Genomic DNA, 22,668 nt, shown 5'->3' on the forward strand with positions numbered 1-22,668 from the left:
AAAGGAGGGGATAACATAACTGAAGCCAAAAGAAGCAAGAAAAACTAGAGAAACAACTTAGAAAACACCCTCTCCTGGCATGGCTCTTCACATTTGATTTGCTAAATTTCCAGGAGGACTATTTGGGCAGAAGTGTGTGTGTACTTATATAATGAGATTCCCGAGTTGGCGAGCTCTGAGAAGCAAAAAAGGAGAGAGCTCGGTTCTGCCCCTTGAACTCATTCCTCCTGAACGAGATGATTCCTTAGAAATGGTGGAAGAGATCAGAATGGCGTGCCCAGTGTGTTCAGGAGATGAGTGGCACTGGAGGTCACCCCGAGGCTGGTAACTCTCAGCCCCACCCACCTTTTGTTCCTTCCCCTTGGCGCCCAGCCTCGCCCTTTTCAAACTCTTGCCTTGTTTTGTACCAGTTGCGCCCACGGCCTCTGGCCTTCCCATCTTCCTCCCAGCCTCCAGCACCTGGAGATGCAGTCACCCCCAACCTTGTGCATCTCCTTAGGGGTTCAAGGAGTGACACTGGGCATGCCCGGCGGCAGCTGCAGGGCAGACAGTCTTCAGTGCTCGGGAGGCGCGGCTCAGCGCCCTGCAGGGACGCGAGCGCCGACTCAGCCGGGGCGTCAGCGCCCACTTCGGCCGAGCCCCGGCACCCCAGTGCACCCTGAGGCTAAAGCTGCACCTTTCAGTGGCTCACCCTCAATCCTCAACCTCCTGAACGCCACCGGAGTTTAGAAATAGTCCCCGCTGAGGGACTGTTTTCCCACCTGTCTTTTCTTTGCAGCTAAGGGTGTTTGTTTTAGCCCCTGCGGCGTGAGGAGCTCAGGGATGGAGCCCGCGGCACGGGGCCGTGGAGATCACCTTCCCCGGGTAGCTGCTGGTCACTGAGTTTTGGAGATTTCTTGGCTGGCTTCCGCTAAAGCACGCTTGAGTAATTCGAGCCGTGGCGGCGCCCGAGCTCTCGGGATAAAGGGAGCGCGCGCGCTCGCGTGCGCGCGCGTGTGTGTGTGCGTGTGCGCGCGTGTGTGTGCGCCTGTGTGTGTGTGTGTGTGTGTGTGTGTGTGTGTGTGTGTGTGTAGGGGAGAGGGCGGGGATAGAAACGTCAAGCCCTCCCCCCAGCCTCCTTTCCTTTCTCCCCTTCCCGCAACCGCCGCACAAGTCTTCCATCCCCTGGCCGTCCTCCCAGCTCGGGGCGACCGCCCCGTGAAGCCCAGTTGCACTGGGAAATTGGCGCTGTTTGGGGGGAAGAGAAACGGATCGATTGCCCTCGTGACTCCCCGCCCCTTCCCCCCCCCAGCACTCCCTCCTCCCTCCCTCGCCGGCCACCTCCCCTCACCCCGCCTCCTTCCCTCTCCCCACCCCCAAACCCCGTCTCCCGCGCCAGTCCGAGAGGTGAGGGCCGGCGAGCGGACTCGGGTGGGGAAGGCGGGCGCGAGGAAGCGGCGCTAATGGGAAGGGATTCCTGGCTTCCAGAGAGGATGCTGCGCCGCCGAGCGCGGCGGGCGCGCGGGCCTGGGCTCTAGCGGCGGCGACCCCGGAGAACTCCAGAGCTCGCGGCGCGCTGCTCGGCGCGCCGGGTCAACATGCCTGTCCGCAGGGGGCACGTGGCGCCGCAAAACACATTTCTGGGGACCATCATACGGAAATTTGAAGGGCAAAGTAAGTTCATTTGTTCTCCTCCGTCCCTCGCTTTCTGCTCCGACCGCGCGCTCGGCGCCCGCGGCTGGCAGGCGGAGACGGCAACTCCGGCTCCCGCAAGTTACGGGGCTGCGAACCCGAGCCGGGCGGCGCGAGCGGCGGCGGTGCAGCCCCTCCGGTATGAATTTCGATTTACATTTTAGATTACGGTCTCCATTGCGGGAGGCTGTGTGACCCTCCGCGCCCACTGCTCCGTCGGCTGCCTCGCTACTTAGCGCCCTGCTCTTCTACTACCTTAAAGGGAAAGTACTCACATAACCTGGGTTTGCGTTTTGAGGCTGTGTTATTGCAGACTTTTGGAAAGTCGGGAGCAGGGCAGAGAATGCCGTTGGAGCTACGGGGTGTAAATGGTAGAAGCGATGGAAGTGGCTATGCAAACTGTATCTCACCTTGGTTCACTTGCAAGGCTGGGGCGTGATGGGGGGGATGCTTGCTGGCTGCTAGTTTATAGAAGCAGCTAAACTTTGCATTGAATCCATGTAAATCTATCCCATGCCGGGTAATTTGGAAAAAGCATCATTTGGTACGTGCTGGTTCCCAATGTAAATAGTTCATTATTCAAAGGAATATTTCTGACTTTAATGATCCCCTTCAGTTTCCATCTAGATATTTAAAAATTGAAGTGCACTAAGTAAATCCCACAAAGACGAAAGGCAGAGAAATTCAATAGTCTCATGTGGATTAGCTATAAGGAATGAATGTTATATAAATATGTTAACTTTAAATCTTATACTTGTGCATTGATATTTGACATTTTCTTGAAAACACATTGACACACATTTATGTGAACATTTTGCAGTTATTTTGGAACTGTCTTAAGTGACATGAGTATATAGCACCTTGTGTCTAAAATAAAATTATATATCCTGCTTCATACTCTATCTGGTAATGGTAGATATAATCTGTGATTAAAATCTAATAAACCCTTTTAAGTTAAAATACCTGCTACAACACAAAAATTCAGGTTTCTCCCAAGTAGAAGCAAAAAGGTGTTAACATGGTATTTACTGTGTATATGGATCTGTGTGTAAATACTTTTATCTTCTGGAAAATATATTATGAAAAGTTAAACATTTGCATTACTGAGCTGCTAATTAACGTGAAATACTTTCATTGTTAAGAGTTTTATTTTTTTTAACACGATGCGTGATGTATGCCTTAGAGGGACAGAGAAAAGACAAATCCAAGGATAATAACTACTTTGAGAAAGTTGTACTCTCAAGGCCAAGGTGGAAGTGAGAAAATTTGACAGCTACAGGATGTTTCACTGTTTTGGCTTTGAAAATATTTACCTTGTATTTAGATGATATTCTGGAAATATCAATGGGGCAGCTTATTGTCTGCATGTGCATTAGAACCCCAGGGAGTTAGAGGGCTTGAGAACTAGGTTATTCAGGAAATTACATTCTCAGAATTTGAAAGAGTAGTTCCTAAATACTTTTTTGTTAAACTACTTATGACCAATATTTCACATTTAAGGTTGGGTTTTTTTCTCTCCCTTTTAAAAGCCTGGACAGTTAGCCATTTGGGAAATACCTGCATTTCAGATCTCCTATTATGCAACAAATTGTTCCAGTGTTAATGAAAATATTGTATAAGGCTTGTAAAAGATACCTTACTGTCTTCTTATTACAGATAAAAAATTTATCATTGCAAATGCCAGAGTGCAGAACTGTGCCATCATCTACTGCAATGATGGGTTCTGCGAAATGACTGGTTTCTCCAGGCCAGATGTCATGCAAAAACCCTGCACCTGCGACTTTCTCCATGGGCCCGAGACCAAGAGACATGATATTGCCCAAATTGCCCAGGCGTTGCTGGGGTCAGAGGAGAGGAAAGTGGAGGTCACCTACTATCACAAAAATGGTAAAGTTTACCTGTTTAGGATTTCTTGTATTTGATTCCATTGAAATGAAGTTTTGACAGTTGATAACTGAAAGTTCATATGCAAAGAAACCCCAAATATTCAAGTATAGATATGTGCTTTGCTTATAGTACTTTAGGATTCAAAAAATATGGATACTCTCATTTTTGGCCTAGTAAGAACCATTTCTTCTTGAATAAGGGTACTCTGTACTCTTCAAAAGTGCTGTAACTTAATGTCTCTGAGGATAAAATGCCACAAATCAGTCTTACTCTCTCACCTTCCTAAGGAAAGATAAAGGGCCAATAATTTACAGGTTGCATTGATATGCATTTGGTGGGAGAAAAATACAGTTTTATTTGCTTGAACTTAAAAATACTTTACAAAGTCTTGTTGAAAACTCTATCTGAAACTGAAACTATTATGTTATAAATGTTTCTAGGCTTTTCAGCTTTATTTGATAGGCAACACCTCTTTTCTTATTTGCTCTTTTTTACACAAGATTAAGAATGATATATAGGAACTTCTCAAATTGGTCTGGTAAACCTATATATATATATATTCAAATAATAAAGACTGTTCATATATTCAAGATTTGTCCTAAAAAACAAAATAGAAAAAGGGTGCTATGATGCTGCGGAGTTATTAGTATTCATTTTTACAGCTGCAGCAAAACTGGCATCTTCAACTTAAGGTCATACCTCAACTTCAAGGGCACTCATCTGTCTTTCAGGTTTGCTGTGGGACCATAAATATTTTAGAACTATAAAAGTTCTCAAGAAATACACACTTAATGGACATGCATTCATTACATACATAATAAGTATGTATATAAACTTGCATGTAATAAATATTCAGATATACTTATTTTAAAGTATATACATTTCCAAATGTATACACTTAATTATATTTGACAATTAAGGAATAAAGGTTAATAGATTAAAAATGCACATTATAGCTTGCTTTGTTACTATTGCATTATCATGTGTTTTTTATCTCATTGATAGAAATTAGTAAGCCAGTATGGTATCTAGTCAGCTTTTTAGCTAAGTCAAGTTTTGAAGATGAATACATGATGTGTTATAGCCTATGTCATTTAATTGCTTGTCATTTGGTAAAATACAGAGAACAAATTCTAGCAGGGAAAAGGTTTAACTCTTCCTCTTGTTTTCTCATAATTCAATATTTCATGATAGAACATGTACAATTCTTAATAACTAGAGTTTTACATCAATTTGAGTTGGTGTGCATAGCAAAGTATGATTGGAAAAACAGGTTTGTATAATGTTGGATTAATCTGGAATAAAAATAATTATGTGATTATCAATCAAACAGAGATTGTTTTCAAAGTTCTTCTCACTTTCCCCCCACTTTTCAATCAGTAATGTTGGCATACTAGAAATAGCCTAATTGCTCTGTTGTCTTGAAAACATTTCTTGAACTGAGGCTTTACCCAAATGCAGCTCATCTTTGTGTGTGTGTGTCTGATGCCAACAATTTGACTTTTGGAGTAATTTGAATGTCTGACTTTTTTTTAATCTGAATATTTATCATGATATTGACACAATCTATATTGTGGTTGCTACAGGTCATGGTGGCTCACATTTGGTCATTATGTTTTCTGGGGCATTTCAGAATTTTTTCAACGTAAAAAATTTCAGTATAAAATTAATCTGGACTGTCCAGGTTACTTAGATACTAACTATGTTTCTCAGATAGTGTTTTCAAATAGAAGTTGTTTATTCTTAAGTGAAATAGTGATGCTTTGAAACCTAGTTTAACTTGTATAATATGAATGTGTAAAATAATCTCAAAACACCTTAAAAAAAGCAATTTGTCACAAACTTGAATGTAAAAATTTCTGCAGTGGAGATGTTGCTATTTGACTAATGCAGATTTTCTTATCTTAGTGATTTACTTGGTTATACAAATTAACACCTTCCTATTTTGGAGAAAGAATGTTTATTTGGAAGCTTGTTTAGGTAAATAAATAATCAGTCTTTGGTGATGATTTTGATTCTGTTGGCTTCACTTTCAGATGTGACTCAGTCTACAAGGACTTGGGTATCTTTAGAGTTAATGACAATATTGTCTCCTTTACTTTCATTGCTATGATAAACATGAGGTCAAGCATTTTTTGTGTGGTTTTCTTTTCCAAAGAAAAAGATTAATTTGAATGACCTTTTTAGATTGTAGAGACTGAGTCAGATTCATTGGCTCTGAATGTAATCATCTTGTGCTTTTGCTACCAGTTCATACACCTTGAAGAGAATCTTAAGAGTTTATTGGTTTTAGTTACATGGCATTTACAAAATCAGTCAGAGCTTGTGAAGTTCAAATGCTTTGAGAGTCTTACCTCTTAGAGACCTATCAGACACTCTATGTTTATAAAAGCAGGAATGGACAAAGTCACCAACATTTTCATTGGTGTGTTTCTCAAAGGTTTCTTAATTCCTCATTACTGGGATCATTTACTTTTGAGAGGTTCTTGGTGTCTAAGTATATACAGAAAATGCTTCCATTACCTATTTTTCATTGAACATTTCACAGGAATATGAATAGTGATGTAATATGCGCAATGAGCGAATTAACAGAAAGTTAAGATATTCTGTTTCCACTTTTCATTCACTCATATTTGAGTAGCCAAACATGAGTGTGGCATTATTTCCAAAAGCTTGTTTTCCAGAGTGGCCAGAGGCTTTACAGCAGTTTAAACCCTGTGATGTAGGCAATGAGCTCATACTGGGGCGGTGCGTGGTCAGCAGCGTCATCACCATTGGGAAGCAACACTCTCTACCCTGCTAGTTTACGGGGATTTTGTTGGGTACAATTGGACTTGCTGTTTACCAGAATATCAATTTTTAAAAACATAGTTATTTGCAGAAGGACTATTTGACAGCTCTTCCTTTGAGGGTTCTCTTTTACAGTTTAAGTCATTATTGCATAAATCATTCTTGGCAGCTGTGAAATATTGCTTGAGGTGATAAAGCTATAAATCTTTTGACATAAAACTCTAATTATTCAAAACTATAATTATGCTGAGGCATATTATATAAGAATAGGTAAGTATTATAGTAGCATAATATATTCACTCTAAAAACACCTTTTCACCTTTTTAGGAATAATAGTTGAGAAACTGCAAACACTTCGGTTATTAACTAGCTTAGAGTTTAGGGATGATGTTAATTATAAGAAACAGAAGGAATAACTTAGTCATCCCTTGGTGTATTGCTCATCTGGTTTGGTGTGTGTCATGGATTAGAGCTAAACCACTTCAGCCAGATTTAGACATGTGATTTTTACCTTAAATTATCCAGCAACGCTAAACATTTGGAAAGTTGAAGTAAATTTCTCCAAGAGAAATAAAGGTCTTAGCTCGGTGGGAAAACAGACCCTGAAATACATTATCTCGGAAGGTTCGAGCATTCCTTTATTTTTGCCGTTATGGTTTTAGACATAGTTGCAATGGCAGTTTTGGTAACACATCAAAAATATCGCCACCTTTGTGCTGCTTTCAAAGGAGGAAAGGGTGGGAAGGGGCTGAGGGCAGCCCTTCCCTGGTCCACAAGGGACCAGGTCCAGGCAGGCACCCGTCGTGGTGGGATCAGTACCACGTTCCAGAGGCAGCGTTTGATTTGACTAAAGTAAGAAGAGGTGACTCTGCCATTTCTAAGGGTGCTTTGGAAAGACCTTGATTGTTGTGTTGTTGTGAGTGAAGCTGAAGATGCATACTGAGGGTCACCCCCTTTCTCTATGGTGGTGCTTTAGGCACTGGAGGAACAGTAGGCGATGCAAAGGAGGGCACAAACCGATCTCTGCTTTCAGGATACTGGTATGAGAGCGTGGCAAATGTGCATTTCTGTCTTCTCCCCAGCATGTTCTTATAAACTTGTTTTTAAAGAAAAAGGAATGCATGGACTGTGAACGAAGGTGCTTTTATATAAATGGAAAACAGAATTTAGGGTTAATTATCACCCTTTTCTATCCGCCCACTCTAATATAAACTTGTTTATGTATAGTTCCTGCCCCATTTTGTCACTTATAGGTAATAATAACTTATTAAAGAGAAAATGTAGTTTAGTTAAAACTTTAATAACTCAAAAATAAATCTGATAATAGCTTTACATAACTTATATGACAAGTAAAATAGGCAGCTCTCCTCATTCCTGAATTGTGTAGTAGAGATACTGATGGTAGTTTTTAGAAAAGAACAGAAATGTATTTTGTGAGTGAGCAATGCAAGCAATAAGAAAATTTCCCAGGCAGTATCTTGCCTTGTGTTTGTTTTGGTGCTCATTTTAACTTTCTGTTTATGTACTTTCATCTTCCATCCAATAGAATATTACTGTAACATTACTATTAAAATACATTTTCTGTTACATACCTAAACTTCATAACATCTTATGGACTTTAGATACTGTATAAAATTTTAATTTGATCAGTTGTATTTGTGGATAAAATCAGAATTCTCAAGAATCATTCTTCCTCACAATTTGAAAACTTGATTTCAGTACTGTCTCGAGTGAAAACAAAATGTGCTAAAACTGTGGGTGGGCTGTGTTCATCAGCCCCTCTTCAGCACTCACCAGCACATACCTCTAAGGGACTTTGGTGCTAAAAAGAAGCCCTCTTGTCTGCCAGCTTGAGAGATAACTGCTCAGTTATTTTCACACCCGAGGGCTTGAGGACAGGGTCAGCCTAGGGCTATCTACGTAGGCTAGACTTGTTGGGAGGAACTCTGGCCTTTATTGACTTTCAATGCTGTTTTTATTTTTATTTATTTATTTTTTGCTATAAATAATCACTAAACCAATTACTTGCCGTCAGCAGCCAAGAGAGTCTTAGGATAATTGAGTCACAGGGAAGTAACAGTTGGAGCATGAAATGTTAAGACATCAACACTCATCTGGCCATCAGAACGTGAAACCTCAGAGTTATTTTCTATTTTTCTCTCTCCCTTTCTTCCTTAAAGCCAAATGGTCAGAAATTCCTTTCAATCATTACCTCTGAAATATTTCCCAATGTTGCCCCAGCTTCTCCAGCACGGCCAATACTCCAGCTGAAGCTCTCTGAATCCTTCTGGAGCATTGAGTATTGAGGTTTCCCGCCCTCTCCAATCCATTCCCTACAGTGCCATCTGAGAGCTATTTCTGAAACAAGAATTACATGCCCTGATGACTTATTGGAGGCAAGCATCATTGTAAATGAATTTCATATATTCACTGATGGGTATAAAAATGTCATAAGGTATATACTCTGATTATCCTCATTTTAGGAGAAGAATACTGAGACCCAGAGGGAGGGAGTAATTTCTAAATCACACAGCTCATAAAGTGGTGAAGCCTGAGCCATATTTGCTGCTCAATGTACTTATGCCTTAGCTTGGCTTAAAACTCTATCTTAGTCATCGCCAGTGTGTCTCAGTTGGCCGAAGTGTTGTCCCTTACACCGAAAGGTCTTGGGTTCAATTACTGGTCAGGGTACATACCTGGGTTTCAGGTTTGATCCCTGATCGGAGCCTGTACTAGAGGGAACTGATCAGTGTTTTTCTGCTCTCTCTCTCCCCCCCTCCTCTCTCCCTTTCTTCCTTCCCCCTTTTCTAAAAATCAGTGAATATGTCTTCAGGTAAGGATAAAAAAAATCTATCTTATTTCATTAGAATCTCAGGATAATGTTTTAGACTGTTTGGTAGGATGCTTGGTGCCCTTCAGAGTTGAATTCACTTGCATTTCAAGTAGGGCGTGTTTCGCGGAACCAGCTAGATTCCCAGCTCTGGCAATAGCTAGGTGAACCTGACTCAGTTTACCTTCCTGGTGCCTCAGTTTCTTTTCTGATCTCTATTAGGAGAATAGCATCTACTTTGTTAGGCTGAGTGAACATGTTGTATGCAATAAGGCACCCAGGATTATTTCTGGCATGGTTGCTAGCCCATAATACATACTCAGTAAATACCAATTATTTGAATATCTTCCCAACTCCATTTCTCCTAAAAACTTTATGTTCCAATAACACTTGACCACTCAGAGTTTCTCAAATAAGCCATGCACTTTTATGTCACCAAGTCTTTGCTTACCCTGCAGAAGTTTTAACAAACAGCACAAAGAGTTTCTGAGTGGATTGCTCTTCCCTCAGATTCTCACCCTAAAGAAACCTTATCGTCCTTCCATAAACAGATCAAAAGACTTCTGCATGAAGTCCTTCCTGACGCCCCCACTGCCTGCTCCAGAGCATTAACATTCCTCTGTGTCTTTTTAACCGTTGGTTCTCACCTCCACTGCAGCACCTGCAATGTGCTCCATCTCATTACCTATTATTGTAGTTACCGTCATCTGTGGGGTTTTTTAGTTCATTCAGAAAAAAATACCAAGTCTTATTTCTATGTCCAGAATATGTGCAAGAGAACCTGATATGAAGTACATGCTCAGTTAGCACTCACAGAGAGAAGAGAGAATGAGAAATGATACCACAGAGTTGAAAAAATAAGAAACAGATTGGGATGGGAAGATCCTGAGGACAGGGAGTTACAGGGGAAGTGTGCTGTTTTGATTTTTCTTGCTTTCTTAATTAACACTTCTAAAATGTTCTTAGGAACAATTTTTATTAATGGGCATATTTCTTTGCTTAGTAAGCTAGGGTATTAAATCACCTTCATAGCTTATAACTTTACAAATAGCTAGAACAACATTTAATAGTTAGGGAGAAGCTATTAACCAGAAACTATTAACCAGTTATGCAGGTGTCACTCACTCAACACCAAATCAAAACAGCTCTCACTAGTGTCTCCAGCAATCTCCATGGAACAACCAAACTCAAAGTTTTCTTCTTTTCTGAATAGAATTCATTGCTGTGTTTGACATTCTACTTACTACACAAGTTACACAGTATTGGCATTCTATATCTAGTACAGGATTTATCTCAGTGTTTTCTTGAAATTCTTAATTGGCAATGAAGCTGACCACAGGGTCAATCAATAGTGAGAGGGTTGAATCTCAAATTATTATTGTCAAAGGAATGTTTCCTTTCTATATATACTGTGCTGTCCGAATTTAGCAAAAATAATGAACTACCAGGAAACAGTAGAATCAGGCGGCAGTAGGACATTAATCACCACAGAGGAAATTTGTTCTATTACTGAGCAATTAAGAAGGTCAAATTGCCACTTGTCACAGGTGGGCTATGAGAAAATTGAGTACCAGGCTCCTGTCGCCATGACTGAACATTTTATATCTTCCTCTTGTTCCTTTAATTTATATGAAATATCTAATAAAGAAAATCAAAGTAGTCTTTCTGTGCACAGCTCAAATCATGGCTGAGGCAACTCCTTTGCCCTTTTCTCACTTAAAGTAGGCTGGCATGTGTACCAATTCTCCTTTTCATTGTTTTGTGACTGTCTCACACTACTTTTTACTTTGAAAATGGGTAGAACAGCCCTGGCTGCTGCTTAGTGCGTAAGAATTGGAGAGAAAGAGAGAAGATGGTGAGTGCATTTCTGCCTTTAGTTGGCTCACTTTGTAAATTGATCTCAAACTAGACTGTGCTCGGCAGGGCCTGGAAAGGCTGCCCCAGCCACAGGGCTTTTGTTTACCAGTTAGAAGACATGCTTACAGCAGGTGGAATCTCACCACTGGTGTGTGTTTTTTTTTTTATTGTTTCCTTTCCTTTTTTTTTTTTTTTCTTTCTTCTTTTTTCTGGCTCATTAGGAGTGATTCTATTTGTTGTTCTTTGTTTTGGTAGGATATTTATTCTTGCATGTTGTTTGAAATACTGGTTTTTTACAAACACTTCGTAACTGCATGGGGTTAAGACAATTTAGAATGGGTGTGACTTCTCATACTGACTGTTGACCTCAGTGCTCAAAACACCCTCCTTAATTCTATTCAGTGAAATCTGTATTAATGACCCAAGATCATGGGCATGATGACAGAAATTAATGTATGAAATTAGTGGTGGTTTCATAACCAATTTCTCAAAGATTAAGAACAACATATAGGACTAGGAAAAACTAAATAAGATATTTATATGTTAAAAAAAAAAAAAAAAGTCTGATCTGCTGTGGTTCAGTTGGTTGGGAATTGTCTTGTGCACTGAGAGGTGGCTGGTTCGATTCCCGGGCAGGGCACATGTGCAGATTTCCCAGGTAGGGGTGTGCAGGAGGCAGCTGATCAATGTTGCTCGCACATCAGTGTTTCTCTTTTTTCCCTTCCTCTCTCTCTCTCTCTAGAAAAAAAAGAGAAAAAAGAAAGAAATAAAAATGTATTTGTGTTAGAAAAGGCCACATATTGAAATCACGTTCTTGAGGTCTTTGAATTTGTACCAATTAAGAGCACATCAATTCAAGAAAATTAATGTTAGAGCTATGGAACATTATATGTTATATGAATAATTTTTAATCAAGTTCCCATTTACTTCTCTTAGAAAAATTAGTTAAAATTTCTTTTAGTTTTGCTAAAATTTCTACATACACCATCCATTTTCTTTAATAATGTTAATCAGTTGATCTTTAGCTATACATTTATTTAGGTCCTTAATATACATAGTTGTGCTCTACAGGTTTTAATTGCCATGGGTGTATTTCATGGACCATAGCCCTCTACCCAATTTAGATTAGATCTTCTACCAAAGTACTGTTGTTAACTGATTTCTAATTCTGTGACTGGCTCTTTATATGCTACTTTATCTGATTTTTATGATAGCTTTGGGAGTAGATATCATCCACTTTTACAAATTGAATTGAAGTTCAGAGAAGTTCAGTTAAAATACTGAAGACCACAGAGCAAGGTGGAGATGAAGTTTAAAATCCAGATTTGTTATGCTTGCAAATTTTATTGCCTCAAATGATACCCTTTTTTTATTTTTAAGATTTTTTATTGATATTGAGAGAGAGAGAGAGAAACATTGATGTGAGAGCAAGTGGAACATCAATCAGCTGCCTCTTGAAGGCCCTCTACTGGGGATCCAGCCTGCAACCCTGCGCAGTTGCGCTGACCAAGAATCAAACCTCAAAGCTTTCGGTGCACAGGACAAAGCACAACCAACTGAGCCACACTGGCCAGGGCAATAAAACACTTCTTAAACCTAACCCTATTCTATATGTTCTAATTCTAGTTCTTAATCTTATATTAGGGGATTATATGAGTCACGAATCTGATTAATTCACACCAAATGGTAAATGAAGTGAACTTTATCCTACATATTTTGTATTTTAAACAGAACTGTATCATTCACAATGAATCTGTTTTGCAGGATGTTTGATTTCAGTAGAGTGAAAATAGCTAGCATATGCCCATAATCTTTACATAATTATTAATGGCATTGCACTCGGCACTCTTTTTTACTCTTAAAAGTGTCCCCATTTTAGAGTGTAAATTGCATAGTCAATTTATAGTTGGGGAATATTTTTAGTGAAGGGCCTCTTGCTGCTATTTGTGTAGTCATCACCCAGGAAGTCCAGAAGAAAATTCATAAAGTAGTGTGATTCAGTAGCAGAAGCTCTATTGTTTTCTTACCCTCTCCCTTTCCCACAAATAAGTTTTATTTCCTGGGAACATTATATGATTTCACCAAATTTACCACTGTGATTTAAAAGGGAAATCATAAATTTACTGGTGTGATGAGCCTGGTTTGTTTAAAACACCTCCAGTTTTCTTCATTTGGTGCCAAATGTCAGGCTTGGTGCCTGCTGCATACCCTACTTTCTGTATCTCTGAGCTCCTCCCAGAGGCCGTCATCCTCTCCTTTGCATTGTCCTCTGTAAATACCCCAGGCAATCTTATTCACATTTCCTTGTCTCTATTAGGACATTTTTTTCCTTGTCGTTATTAGAACACTTATGAAATTATTTTGTAATAATTTATTTATATGTCTGTTTCTCCCATTCAACGTTGAACTGAAGGGACGTATTAAGGCACTTACTTATTTTTTTTTAAAAGAGGGAAATGTAAACAGAGCAAAAAAATAAATCTAAAAAAATCCAGGAATATTCCTGTTGACCAATGAAAATGTCAAGTGACAGGTTCTAGAGTCTCATTCATTCATTCATTCATTCATTCATTCATTCATTCATTCATTCATTCTCCTTACCAGTCATATTGCTGAATATGAGAATTATAAAATTAACAATCTACATTATTAATTTAACAACTTGCTGCCATATAGTTTACATATTATGAAGCAATTCATTCTGATACTTAATAACCTGTGGCTCTTTCTAAAAAGACACTACAGTGATTCATTCTTACTCAGTTAGAGGAAAAGGAGTGAGATGAGTGTTCGGGACAACCCGGATAAGTCCTTAATGCCTATGCAGTCAACTGATTCTGATGGAGCATCCACAGATCAGTAAAGTACATAATATATCTACATATTCTTACAGTAATATGTGCAAGTTTAGAAGACATCTCGGCCCTTCCTGAAAATCCTTAATTGAATACAAGATAAAATGCTTACGAAACCTTGAAATTATTCTGATGTCTTTTTCTGCTATCTCCACACACTAAAAACAACCTCATACTTACACTGGTTTCCCGACACATTTCATTATTTTTCCCAAACCCAGAGGCATGGTTTGAGATTGTAAAGTCTGTTTGGTATCAGCAGACACTTCATCAGTCACGTCCTGATACAGGATTTCACCACCTCCTCAAGGACTTCATATCTTTACTCCAATGTCAAATAATTAGAAAATATGAAGAACAAATTTTAAAGAAGACTTCTGTAATCTTGAACATAAGAGATAGCCACAGTTAAAATGATAGCATGCATTCTGTCTATAGTTTTTCTACGCAAATACACACACACACTTATTTTATACATTACTAGAATAGCAGTAGATATACTAAACTGTAGCCTGTTTTCTCACCAAAATTTATCATGAACATGTATATGGTTTAATGGTTATATAATATTTAACACATAGAAAATCTGAAAATTATTTTAATATTCACAAAGTATTACATTAAAGGAAAAAAAGCATTACTAATACTTTATAGTTGAACACTTTATTATTTCCAACTTTTCACAATTATAAAAACATAAAAAGAGTCTGCACAACCATCTTGTACACCTGCACTAATTTTTTCCTTAGTGTATACTCTTAGAAGTATAAGTGCTGCGTAAAAAGTATGTGTATCTTTAAAAACTTTGGTGCCTGTTGTCAAAGTAAACACCAAAAGGTAATGCACTTAATTGCACATTTACTGTTTATAGTAAAACTTGGCATTCTTTTTCATTTTTCTTGACCCCATAAAATAATATCTTTTTGTCTGATTACTGAGTTTAACCCACAGTGTTTACTGAAAAACACATAGAAAATATATGGGGCAACTTATTTTCTTATTTAAAGAAAACAGTGCTTTGAATTGCCAAAAGGAGACAATGGGACTCTCTCAAATAGCTGATTGTCTGGACTGGATTCCCTAGCCCACATCAGGGTCACTGTGCCAGAAACTGCTCTTTGCATTGACATTTCATTTCAGTAATTTGCTGACAGTTTTTTAAGCCTCAGATTCGGAAACTGGTACCAATTTTTGACTCCTTAGCAGCATTCTGTGAACTTTTTCTCCTTTCTGTTTGGAATAACTTGGATCTTAAGTTATTTTCAGCATTTCTTATTATCTATGTAGACCATAATGAAAATCTTGAGTAGTGAAAAGACTTTTTACTTGGTAGTTTGCATCTGACGTATATACACATATATAAATATGTTTAAATTGTTATTATTTTGCTAAGATTCAAAGTCAAGGCATGAAAAGTAATAAACTCATAATAAATAAACATTCACCTAGGAGACCATGTAACAGAAATGGAATGTACTTATAAAGCACAAATGGCATCGTATGCTCAAAATTACAAAATAATTGTGAGGAAATATATAAGTGACAAACACTCAGCATAATATCAGATAAACCACTAACTTTATCCCAATATAATATTACTGAAATGACTGCAGGGATAGATCCTTCCTTCTTAGGCTACCTTACTTAACCAAGACATGCAGAATACAGGTAACCTGATCTTCTAGCTGTGACTCAGTTCTCAGGTCTTCTCTCCAGGTGTTCTTTATAATGAATGTCACTTAACCAAGGCTCAGTAGGATTTATGAATTCCCAGATTGCTGTTCTCAGAATTTGTTCCCCAAGTGAAGGACTACTCATAAATGCCTCTAATGACTTACAACCTCATCTGTCCTGTTAATCGGCTTCTATTCAGTTCTCACCCCCAAATTTTAGGACTTGTGTCCTTGCAGTTCATGTTTCCAGAGGGAGCAGGTGTCCTACTGAAATTTCATAACCACCAACATTTATTATTTTAAATATATTCACAACAATGTGAGTACAGTGTGAGTTATACAACATTTTGTCTTAATTATTGACTCCCTAAAGGATTCCAATAACTTCAATGATGAATTTCCCTTTGGAGAATACTTCATTTAAAAGAGTTCTGTTAGTGCTTTTTTATTAATCTAAACTTTTTGAAAATGTGAGGGATAGTAATTATGTTCTCTAAACCTTTACCAAGTAAAAGTTTTATAGTATCATTATTAATTTTTCTTCAGTAATTGAAAATAAAGCTAAGTGTCTGGTGAAGCTACAGCTCAGCTACAGAAATGAAAATTAATCTCAAGTGTAAAAGAGTAGGCAAGAGTGTTTTTATAAATACTTCTTATATGGCATTTGGAAAATTGTTACTAACATTAATTTTTTAGAAGAGAAGGCTTAGAAATTTTAATTGTAATATCTGAGGTTACAGAAAATTAAAATATAAAAAATGGAGATGAACCCTGAGCTTTTAACTACTTTAGCTGCATGTTGGAATAGCTGGAAAACACAAACGAAATCCCAGGCATTTTATTTTCATTCCAGCAAAGGTATTATGTGCTACCTTCTATTACAGATTCCAAGAACCATGGAATAAAAAACCAGAAAACTTTTTAAAAATAATGACATCATAATATAACCAGTTAGGGCCTTCTTGCTACCAATCTAATTGTTGCAGAATTGGAATGATCACTCCCCCATCCCCACATCTAATTTAAGCATAACTGAAATGAAAAATCAGACACTGGAGTAGTGTTCTTTCTATTTATTTTATTTTTTTATTTACATTTATCAACATTAGTATTTTGCTAATGAGCTCAAAGCCTGGGCTTGTTGAATTATCTTTCTTTGGCAACTTATGTATTATTCTATAACTGGGATGAGTTAAATACATCGTATGGTTTGAGCACTTTAAATAATAGAATAATTATCGCTTATTGAACACATACAATATGCTACTACTCTTCTGAAATTTCATTTTCCCCCAATCCTCACACTATCCTATGAAGTAGCTTTTGACCATTTCAGTTTTGCAAATTGAAAAGGTGAAGTCAATAAACTTTCTGAAAGCTGCACACATAGTATATAACAGAGCTGTGATTAAGTGCAGATTGTCTTCTTTCAGAGCCTGTGCTCTCAGAGCCCTGCTCTAGTGCCTCAGCACTCCTGTCCACGCAGTGTCCCTGACACACAGTGTACACACAGGGAGAGCCAAGTCCCACCTTGACAGAAAACTGAATTATTTCTGAATTTTAGGTAGTTAAATATTTTAAATTTGGAGGCCTCAGATCTTCTTTTTTTTATTATTTTATTTTATTTTTTCCATCCCCATTTATCCCCTCTATCCCCTCTTCCACCTCTAGCCACTTGCTTCCCCTACAATCACCACACTCTTGTTGATGCCCATGAGTCCTCTCTCTTTTTTCTTTTTTGTTCAATCCTTCCACTCTTCCCGATATTCCTCCGTCCCCATCAGAGCTGTCAGCCTGCTCTCTATCTATGAGTCTGCCTCTATTTTGCTTGGTAGTTCAGTTTGTTCATTCAGTTCCACATGTAAGTGAAATAATATGGTGCTGGTCTTTCTCTGCCTGGCTTATTTCACTCAGCATCATGTTCTCCAGGTCTATCAATGCTGTCTCAAAGGGTAAAATTTTCTTATGTTTTACAACAGAATAGTATTCCATGGTGTAAATGTACCACAGCTTTTTTATCCACTCATCTACTAATGGGCACTGCCTTAGGACCCAGCGATCCACTTCTGGGAATTTAGGCGAAGAAACTTGAAACACTAATTCAGAAGAATGTATGCACCCTTAGGTCCCTTGCAGTGTTATTTATAATAGCCAAACTTTGGAAGCAAATCTTCTTCTCTTAAATGCAATTAGACAGACACGTGCATCTGTTGTTTTAAAAATTAGTTAAATTCACCTCTGTTATCTCAGTATCTATTTCAGTGCCTTGCAAAAAGTAGCTGTTCAAAAAACAGCTTCTTTAAATAAATTAATGAATTAAAACATAAGGAGAACTCTGATCTGTCAGTTACTGCTTCAATAAAGTGGAAGTCATCTCTTGCCTATTTGGAAGGGACGATAAAGTGGGAGCACAGTATAGTAGCTACGGGCATGGACTCAGTAGTTAGGGTGCCTGGGTCTAAATCCAAAACATATTCACCTTGTGATCTTGGCAAGTTACCCAACTGGCCTGTCCTCAGCTTCGTCATCAGTGAAATCGAGACCATGACAAGAATTGAATCTATAGGTTTTCAAGGACTTAATGTGTCTATATTTGTGAAAGAACTTACAACAGCTCCTAGTACCCAGTAAATGCAATATAAGTGTTAACGAATAAAACAATATTAAAGATGTGAAAAGGATTTGGGTTAAAAATATATGTTAAGTTGATCTGCTCACTGAGTGTTGTGCTCAAAAGGAAATTTGGAGTTGCATGTGTGACAAAAAATGTGCATATAATTTTGATGTCAGTAGGTAAAAGAAGAAATTCACATTATTTCTTGAAAATTTAAAATGTGAAATTCCAGGGAGTTTGTCCTGTAGATTATGATCTCATTCAAATTCTGTGTATTTTTTTAGATCTATTTTGAATGCTGCAACTTGTTTTAGGTAAGATTGTGCTGAAAATTTCAGCATTCTGACAAACTGGGCTTTTATAGTTTTTCTCTGCACAGCTGTCTTTTAGCTACATTGCAACCAATCCCAGTAACGGTATCCAAAAACCAGTGAGTGTTCAAAGCCACAGCTCCTCAAGTCACATTGAGGTTTAAGCTCAGTCCACCCCTCTCCCCCAGGATTTAGTGGGAATTGAGATAAATCTTATTTAAAGCAAAGAAGTGGGATTAATTGAAACTTAACTGATTTGAAAAAATATGCAGCTATAAATACCCAAATATAGACACCCTAGCTAAGATGACCATATAATTTATTATTCAGAGTGAGACTCTTTTTCAAGTAAAAGGGGAAGTTATTAATACTTATACCAAGAGAACAAGAAAAATCCAGGACTGTGTAGACACACTGGATAAACACTTTAACTACAACCTATATCTGGCACCGTGTATGAGGTTTTTAAAATATCTACCATTCTTTACTACATAGACATTTTTTAGCCTCTGAAACTGGTGAGTTTGAAAATGTAGCTCCTCAATCTTGTGATGCTTAAAATGCTTACTGAGTAGACAAAGGCAGTGTCTGGCTATCCAGAGAAATGAGTCAGAATTCCTCTAAAGAGCGCTGCACCTGCTGACCTCTTTGAAATAAGACTACAAATGTATCTTTCTGTAAGTACCACATTGAAAGTTCTTAGTGAAGGAATTAACCTTAACTTCTATAAATACCGTGTTGAAGGCTAAACTAAAAGTAAACTACTTAACCTCAACCAATGTGTGAACCACAGTAAGTCATGAGAACAGAACAGACTAAAGGTAAAGAGACTGAGTTCATTGCTGAATGCCACAGTCCTTTATAAGATATTTTTTATTATTAAATAGCCCATAAGGGATCTTTGTCTTAGAATGTGTTCATTCAAGGGTGTGCACAGGGTATTGTGCAGCCATTTTTTCCAGTCTCTGACTATCAGGCCTTAGTCATTTGTTAGTCTATTTGTAACCCTATGATAAAATTAGCCTTCCTTTGTGTTTAAAATTTGTTATCTAAAGGATATATGCTAAGTAGGAGGAACCACCTCAGAAAAGTTGGGACAGACAGCATTAAAGCAGAAAGTTACCAACATTGTAATAAAAAAATGTTTTAAGTAATTAATTAATTAAGATCTGTAATACAAAGTAAACATAATTTCTAATTAGTTTTTTATTTTATTTATTTATTTTTAAATTTATCATTATTGTTGAAAGTATTACAGATGTCCCCCTTTTTCCCCCACTGACCCTCCACTCCTCTCCCGCCCCTGCCCCAGGCCTCCCCCACACTATTGTCGGTCCATGGGTTATGCATATATGCATATACATTCTTTGGTTAATCTACCCTCACACACCCTCCTTCCCTCTGAAATTCATCAGTCCGTTGCCTGTTTCAGTCTCTCTGGATCTATTTTGTTTGTCAGTTTATTTTGTTCATTAGATTCCACATATAAGTGAGATCATGTGATACTTGTCTTTCTGTGGTAGGCTTATTTCACACATTGTATGCGGGAAACGTATTTATACGTTTTACGTTGATTGGTAGTAGAGCGCGTGATATAAACTACCTGCAAACAATGTGTTCACTTAATCTCTAATTAGTTTAAATGAAAATGGAGTTCTCCAAATTTAAAAAGGAAAATGCAATCATAAAAAAAAAAAAAAAGAAAAAAGTAAGGATTAAGACATTGGTTTTCAGTCCTGGCCATGTTGCTCAGTGGTTAGAGTGCCGGGGAGCATGTGGGAGACAACCAATCGATGTGTCTCCCTCACAGTGATGTTTCTCTCTCTCTCCTCCCCTCCCTTTCACTCTCTCTAAAAATCAATGGAAAAAATATTCTTGGGAGAGGATTAACAACAAACAAAAAAGACATTGTTTTTCAGAGGAAAGTTAAATGAAAGTGGTACAGCTGGTATTCCCATATTTTTTGTATTTTCCCAGATCCAATGCAAACATAAAGGAAATTGTCTTTGCAAAAGTTAGTTTTGTAAATAAAGGTAGCTTTCCCTGTGCTATAACCCAAAAAGGCAAAATGGAATAAAAGAATGTGTGAGTAAATACTTTGAAGAATTTATATGATATGTAGGTGTAAGTTAAGACCACTAATTATTGTGAGTGGTGTTAATTTTGGCTGAAAATGTTTCCCCTCTTAAAAGACTAAAAAACTGTTTAGTGTTTCATTATAAAACTAAACATGCACTTACCTTATGATTTAACAATTCTCCTTCTAGGTCATTATCCAAGAGAAATAAAAATGTTTGTGCACAAAATGATTTGTATAAAATGTTTACAGCAGCATTATTTATAATAGCTCAAATCTGGCAACAACCCAATTATTCATCAACAGGTGAATAGATAAGTTGTTGTATAGGCATAAATGATATATCAATCAGTAATAAACAATAACAAACTATTGATATAAAAGAACAACATGAATGATTCTTAAAAAAAAAAAAGTTGAGCAAAACAGACATAAATAAAGTGCCTACTGCATAATTCCATTTACACAGAGTTCAAGATGAGGAAAACTGAACTAAACTATGGCAATAGAAATCACAGCAATTGTTGCTTAGGAGGTGAGGTGGTTGAGGAATTGCCTGGAAGGGAGTACTGTGGAAGAAGAAACTTTCTTCTGCCCGGACGGTTCTTTCGGCTGTTCTAATAAACAAAGAGACACGAAACCAATTAAAAGAGAAATTGATCAAGTTTAATTACGTGTGTATGGGAACCCTGCATAGATGAGAAAGTCAGAGGCCCCCACATACGTGAGGCAGAACGGAAAATTAGGTATATTAGACATTCTGAGCTAGGGGTGATATAACATACCTTGGGACTTGGCTTCGGAAGGTAATTGCAGGGAGAGCATATGTTCAGCAATTATTAGTTTGCCCTTCCATATGTAGATAGGCAAAAGGTCATTTCTGAGGATAACTCTTATTGTGGTCTAAGCTCCCATTTCAAATTCTTCCCAATGGTCAAGCGAGGGACAGAAGCTTCTTTTGATCCCCTAGGGTCGAAGTACCCCCAACTTAAAACAATCCACATACTACGGAGACACATCTGGGGTGGCCCTTTCTGAATCCCTATGGGAGCACACAGGAAATTTTGGGAGTGATAAATATACCCTATATCTTGATTGGGGTATTGATTATATGAGTCTCTATATTGGTCCAGACTTCACAAATTGTATACTGAAATTTGCATTTCACTGTACATAAATTTTCCCTCAATTTAGTAAAGTCACTATATATTTTCACAGTCAGACTATTTGTTTGATAACCATACAATCATTTCGTTACACAGACTTCAGTAAGATGTAAAAAATGCATCAAGGGAAATGCACTCTTTAAATTCTGGACATTTATTTTCATGTATGGGGAATTGGCATTATATTTACTATTCTGCTGATAGGATTTTCATCACATTAGTAAAAATCACAGTCAATAACTCATCTCCTGTTTTGTGTTTTTCCTCAAAGTAGGAAGACATTAGTAATACTGTGAAATACCAACTAGAATTCATTTTCTTGATTTAGGAAATAAGGGTTACACATTTGATTAGCAACTACTTTTGTTTATTTTTCTTAGTTGCCTCTCAGATTTTAAAATGCCTTAAAGGGCCTAGCTGGTCATGGCTCAGTGGTTGAGCATCGACCTAGGACCCAGGGGATCGGGGTTCGATTCCCAGTCAGGGCACATGCCTGCGTTGTGGGCTCGATACCCAGCCAGGGGCCTACAGGAGGCAGCCGATCAATCACTCTCTCATCATTGATGTTTTTATCTCTCTCTCCCTCTCCTTTCCTCTCTCTGAAATCAATAAAGATATATAAATAAAATAAAATAAAATAAAATAAAATAAAATAAAATAAAATAAAATAAAATGCCTTAAAGGACCTAAATCTGTTATTTTTATATGTCAGCCTATTTTGTATTTACTTTTAGCCCTGTTTAGTAGCAGTGATAGTTTATAATTTTAAATCCAATATTGTATCCTCTTAAAACTGTATCTAAACTGATTGCATTTAATTTCCTTCTGCATTAGTAAATGGTGTCTCAGTTTTGTTTAAGGACATTATTTTTAAGTGCCAAATAGATCTTCAGTAATCTCTGAGGCCTTCAGGGTAGGGTATCCTCTATTGATTTCT

At 37.8% G+C, this 22,668-nt stretch overlaps 1 protein-coding gene across 1 annotated transcript in view; it reads left to right on the forward strand.

The window, feature by feature from the left end:
- Positions 1-1,577: 1,577 nt before the first annotated feature.
- KCNH7 (potassium voltage-gated channel subfamily H member 7) overlaps positions 1,578-22,668 on the forward strand; it is a 391,952-nt gene continuing 370,861 nt past the window's right edge. Inside the window, exons 1-2 of the mRNA XM_016197612.2 lie at positions 1,578-1,653; positions 3,328-3,558. Of these exons, the coding sequence (XP_016053098.1) occupies positions 1,578-1,653; positions 3,328-3,558 (307 nt within the window). The remainder of the gene's footprint in view (positions 1,654-3,327; positions 3,559-22,668) is intronic.

Source organism: Miniopterus natalensis, chromosome 8, assembly GCF_054644295.1.
Source record: "Miniopterus natalensis isolate mMinNat1 chromosome 8, mMinNat1.hap1, whole genome shotgun sequence".
NCBI lineage: Eukaryota > Metazoa > Chordata > Mammalia > Chiroptera > Miniopteridae > Miniopterus > Miniopterus natalensis.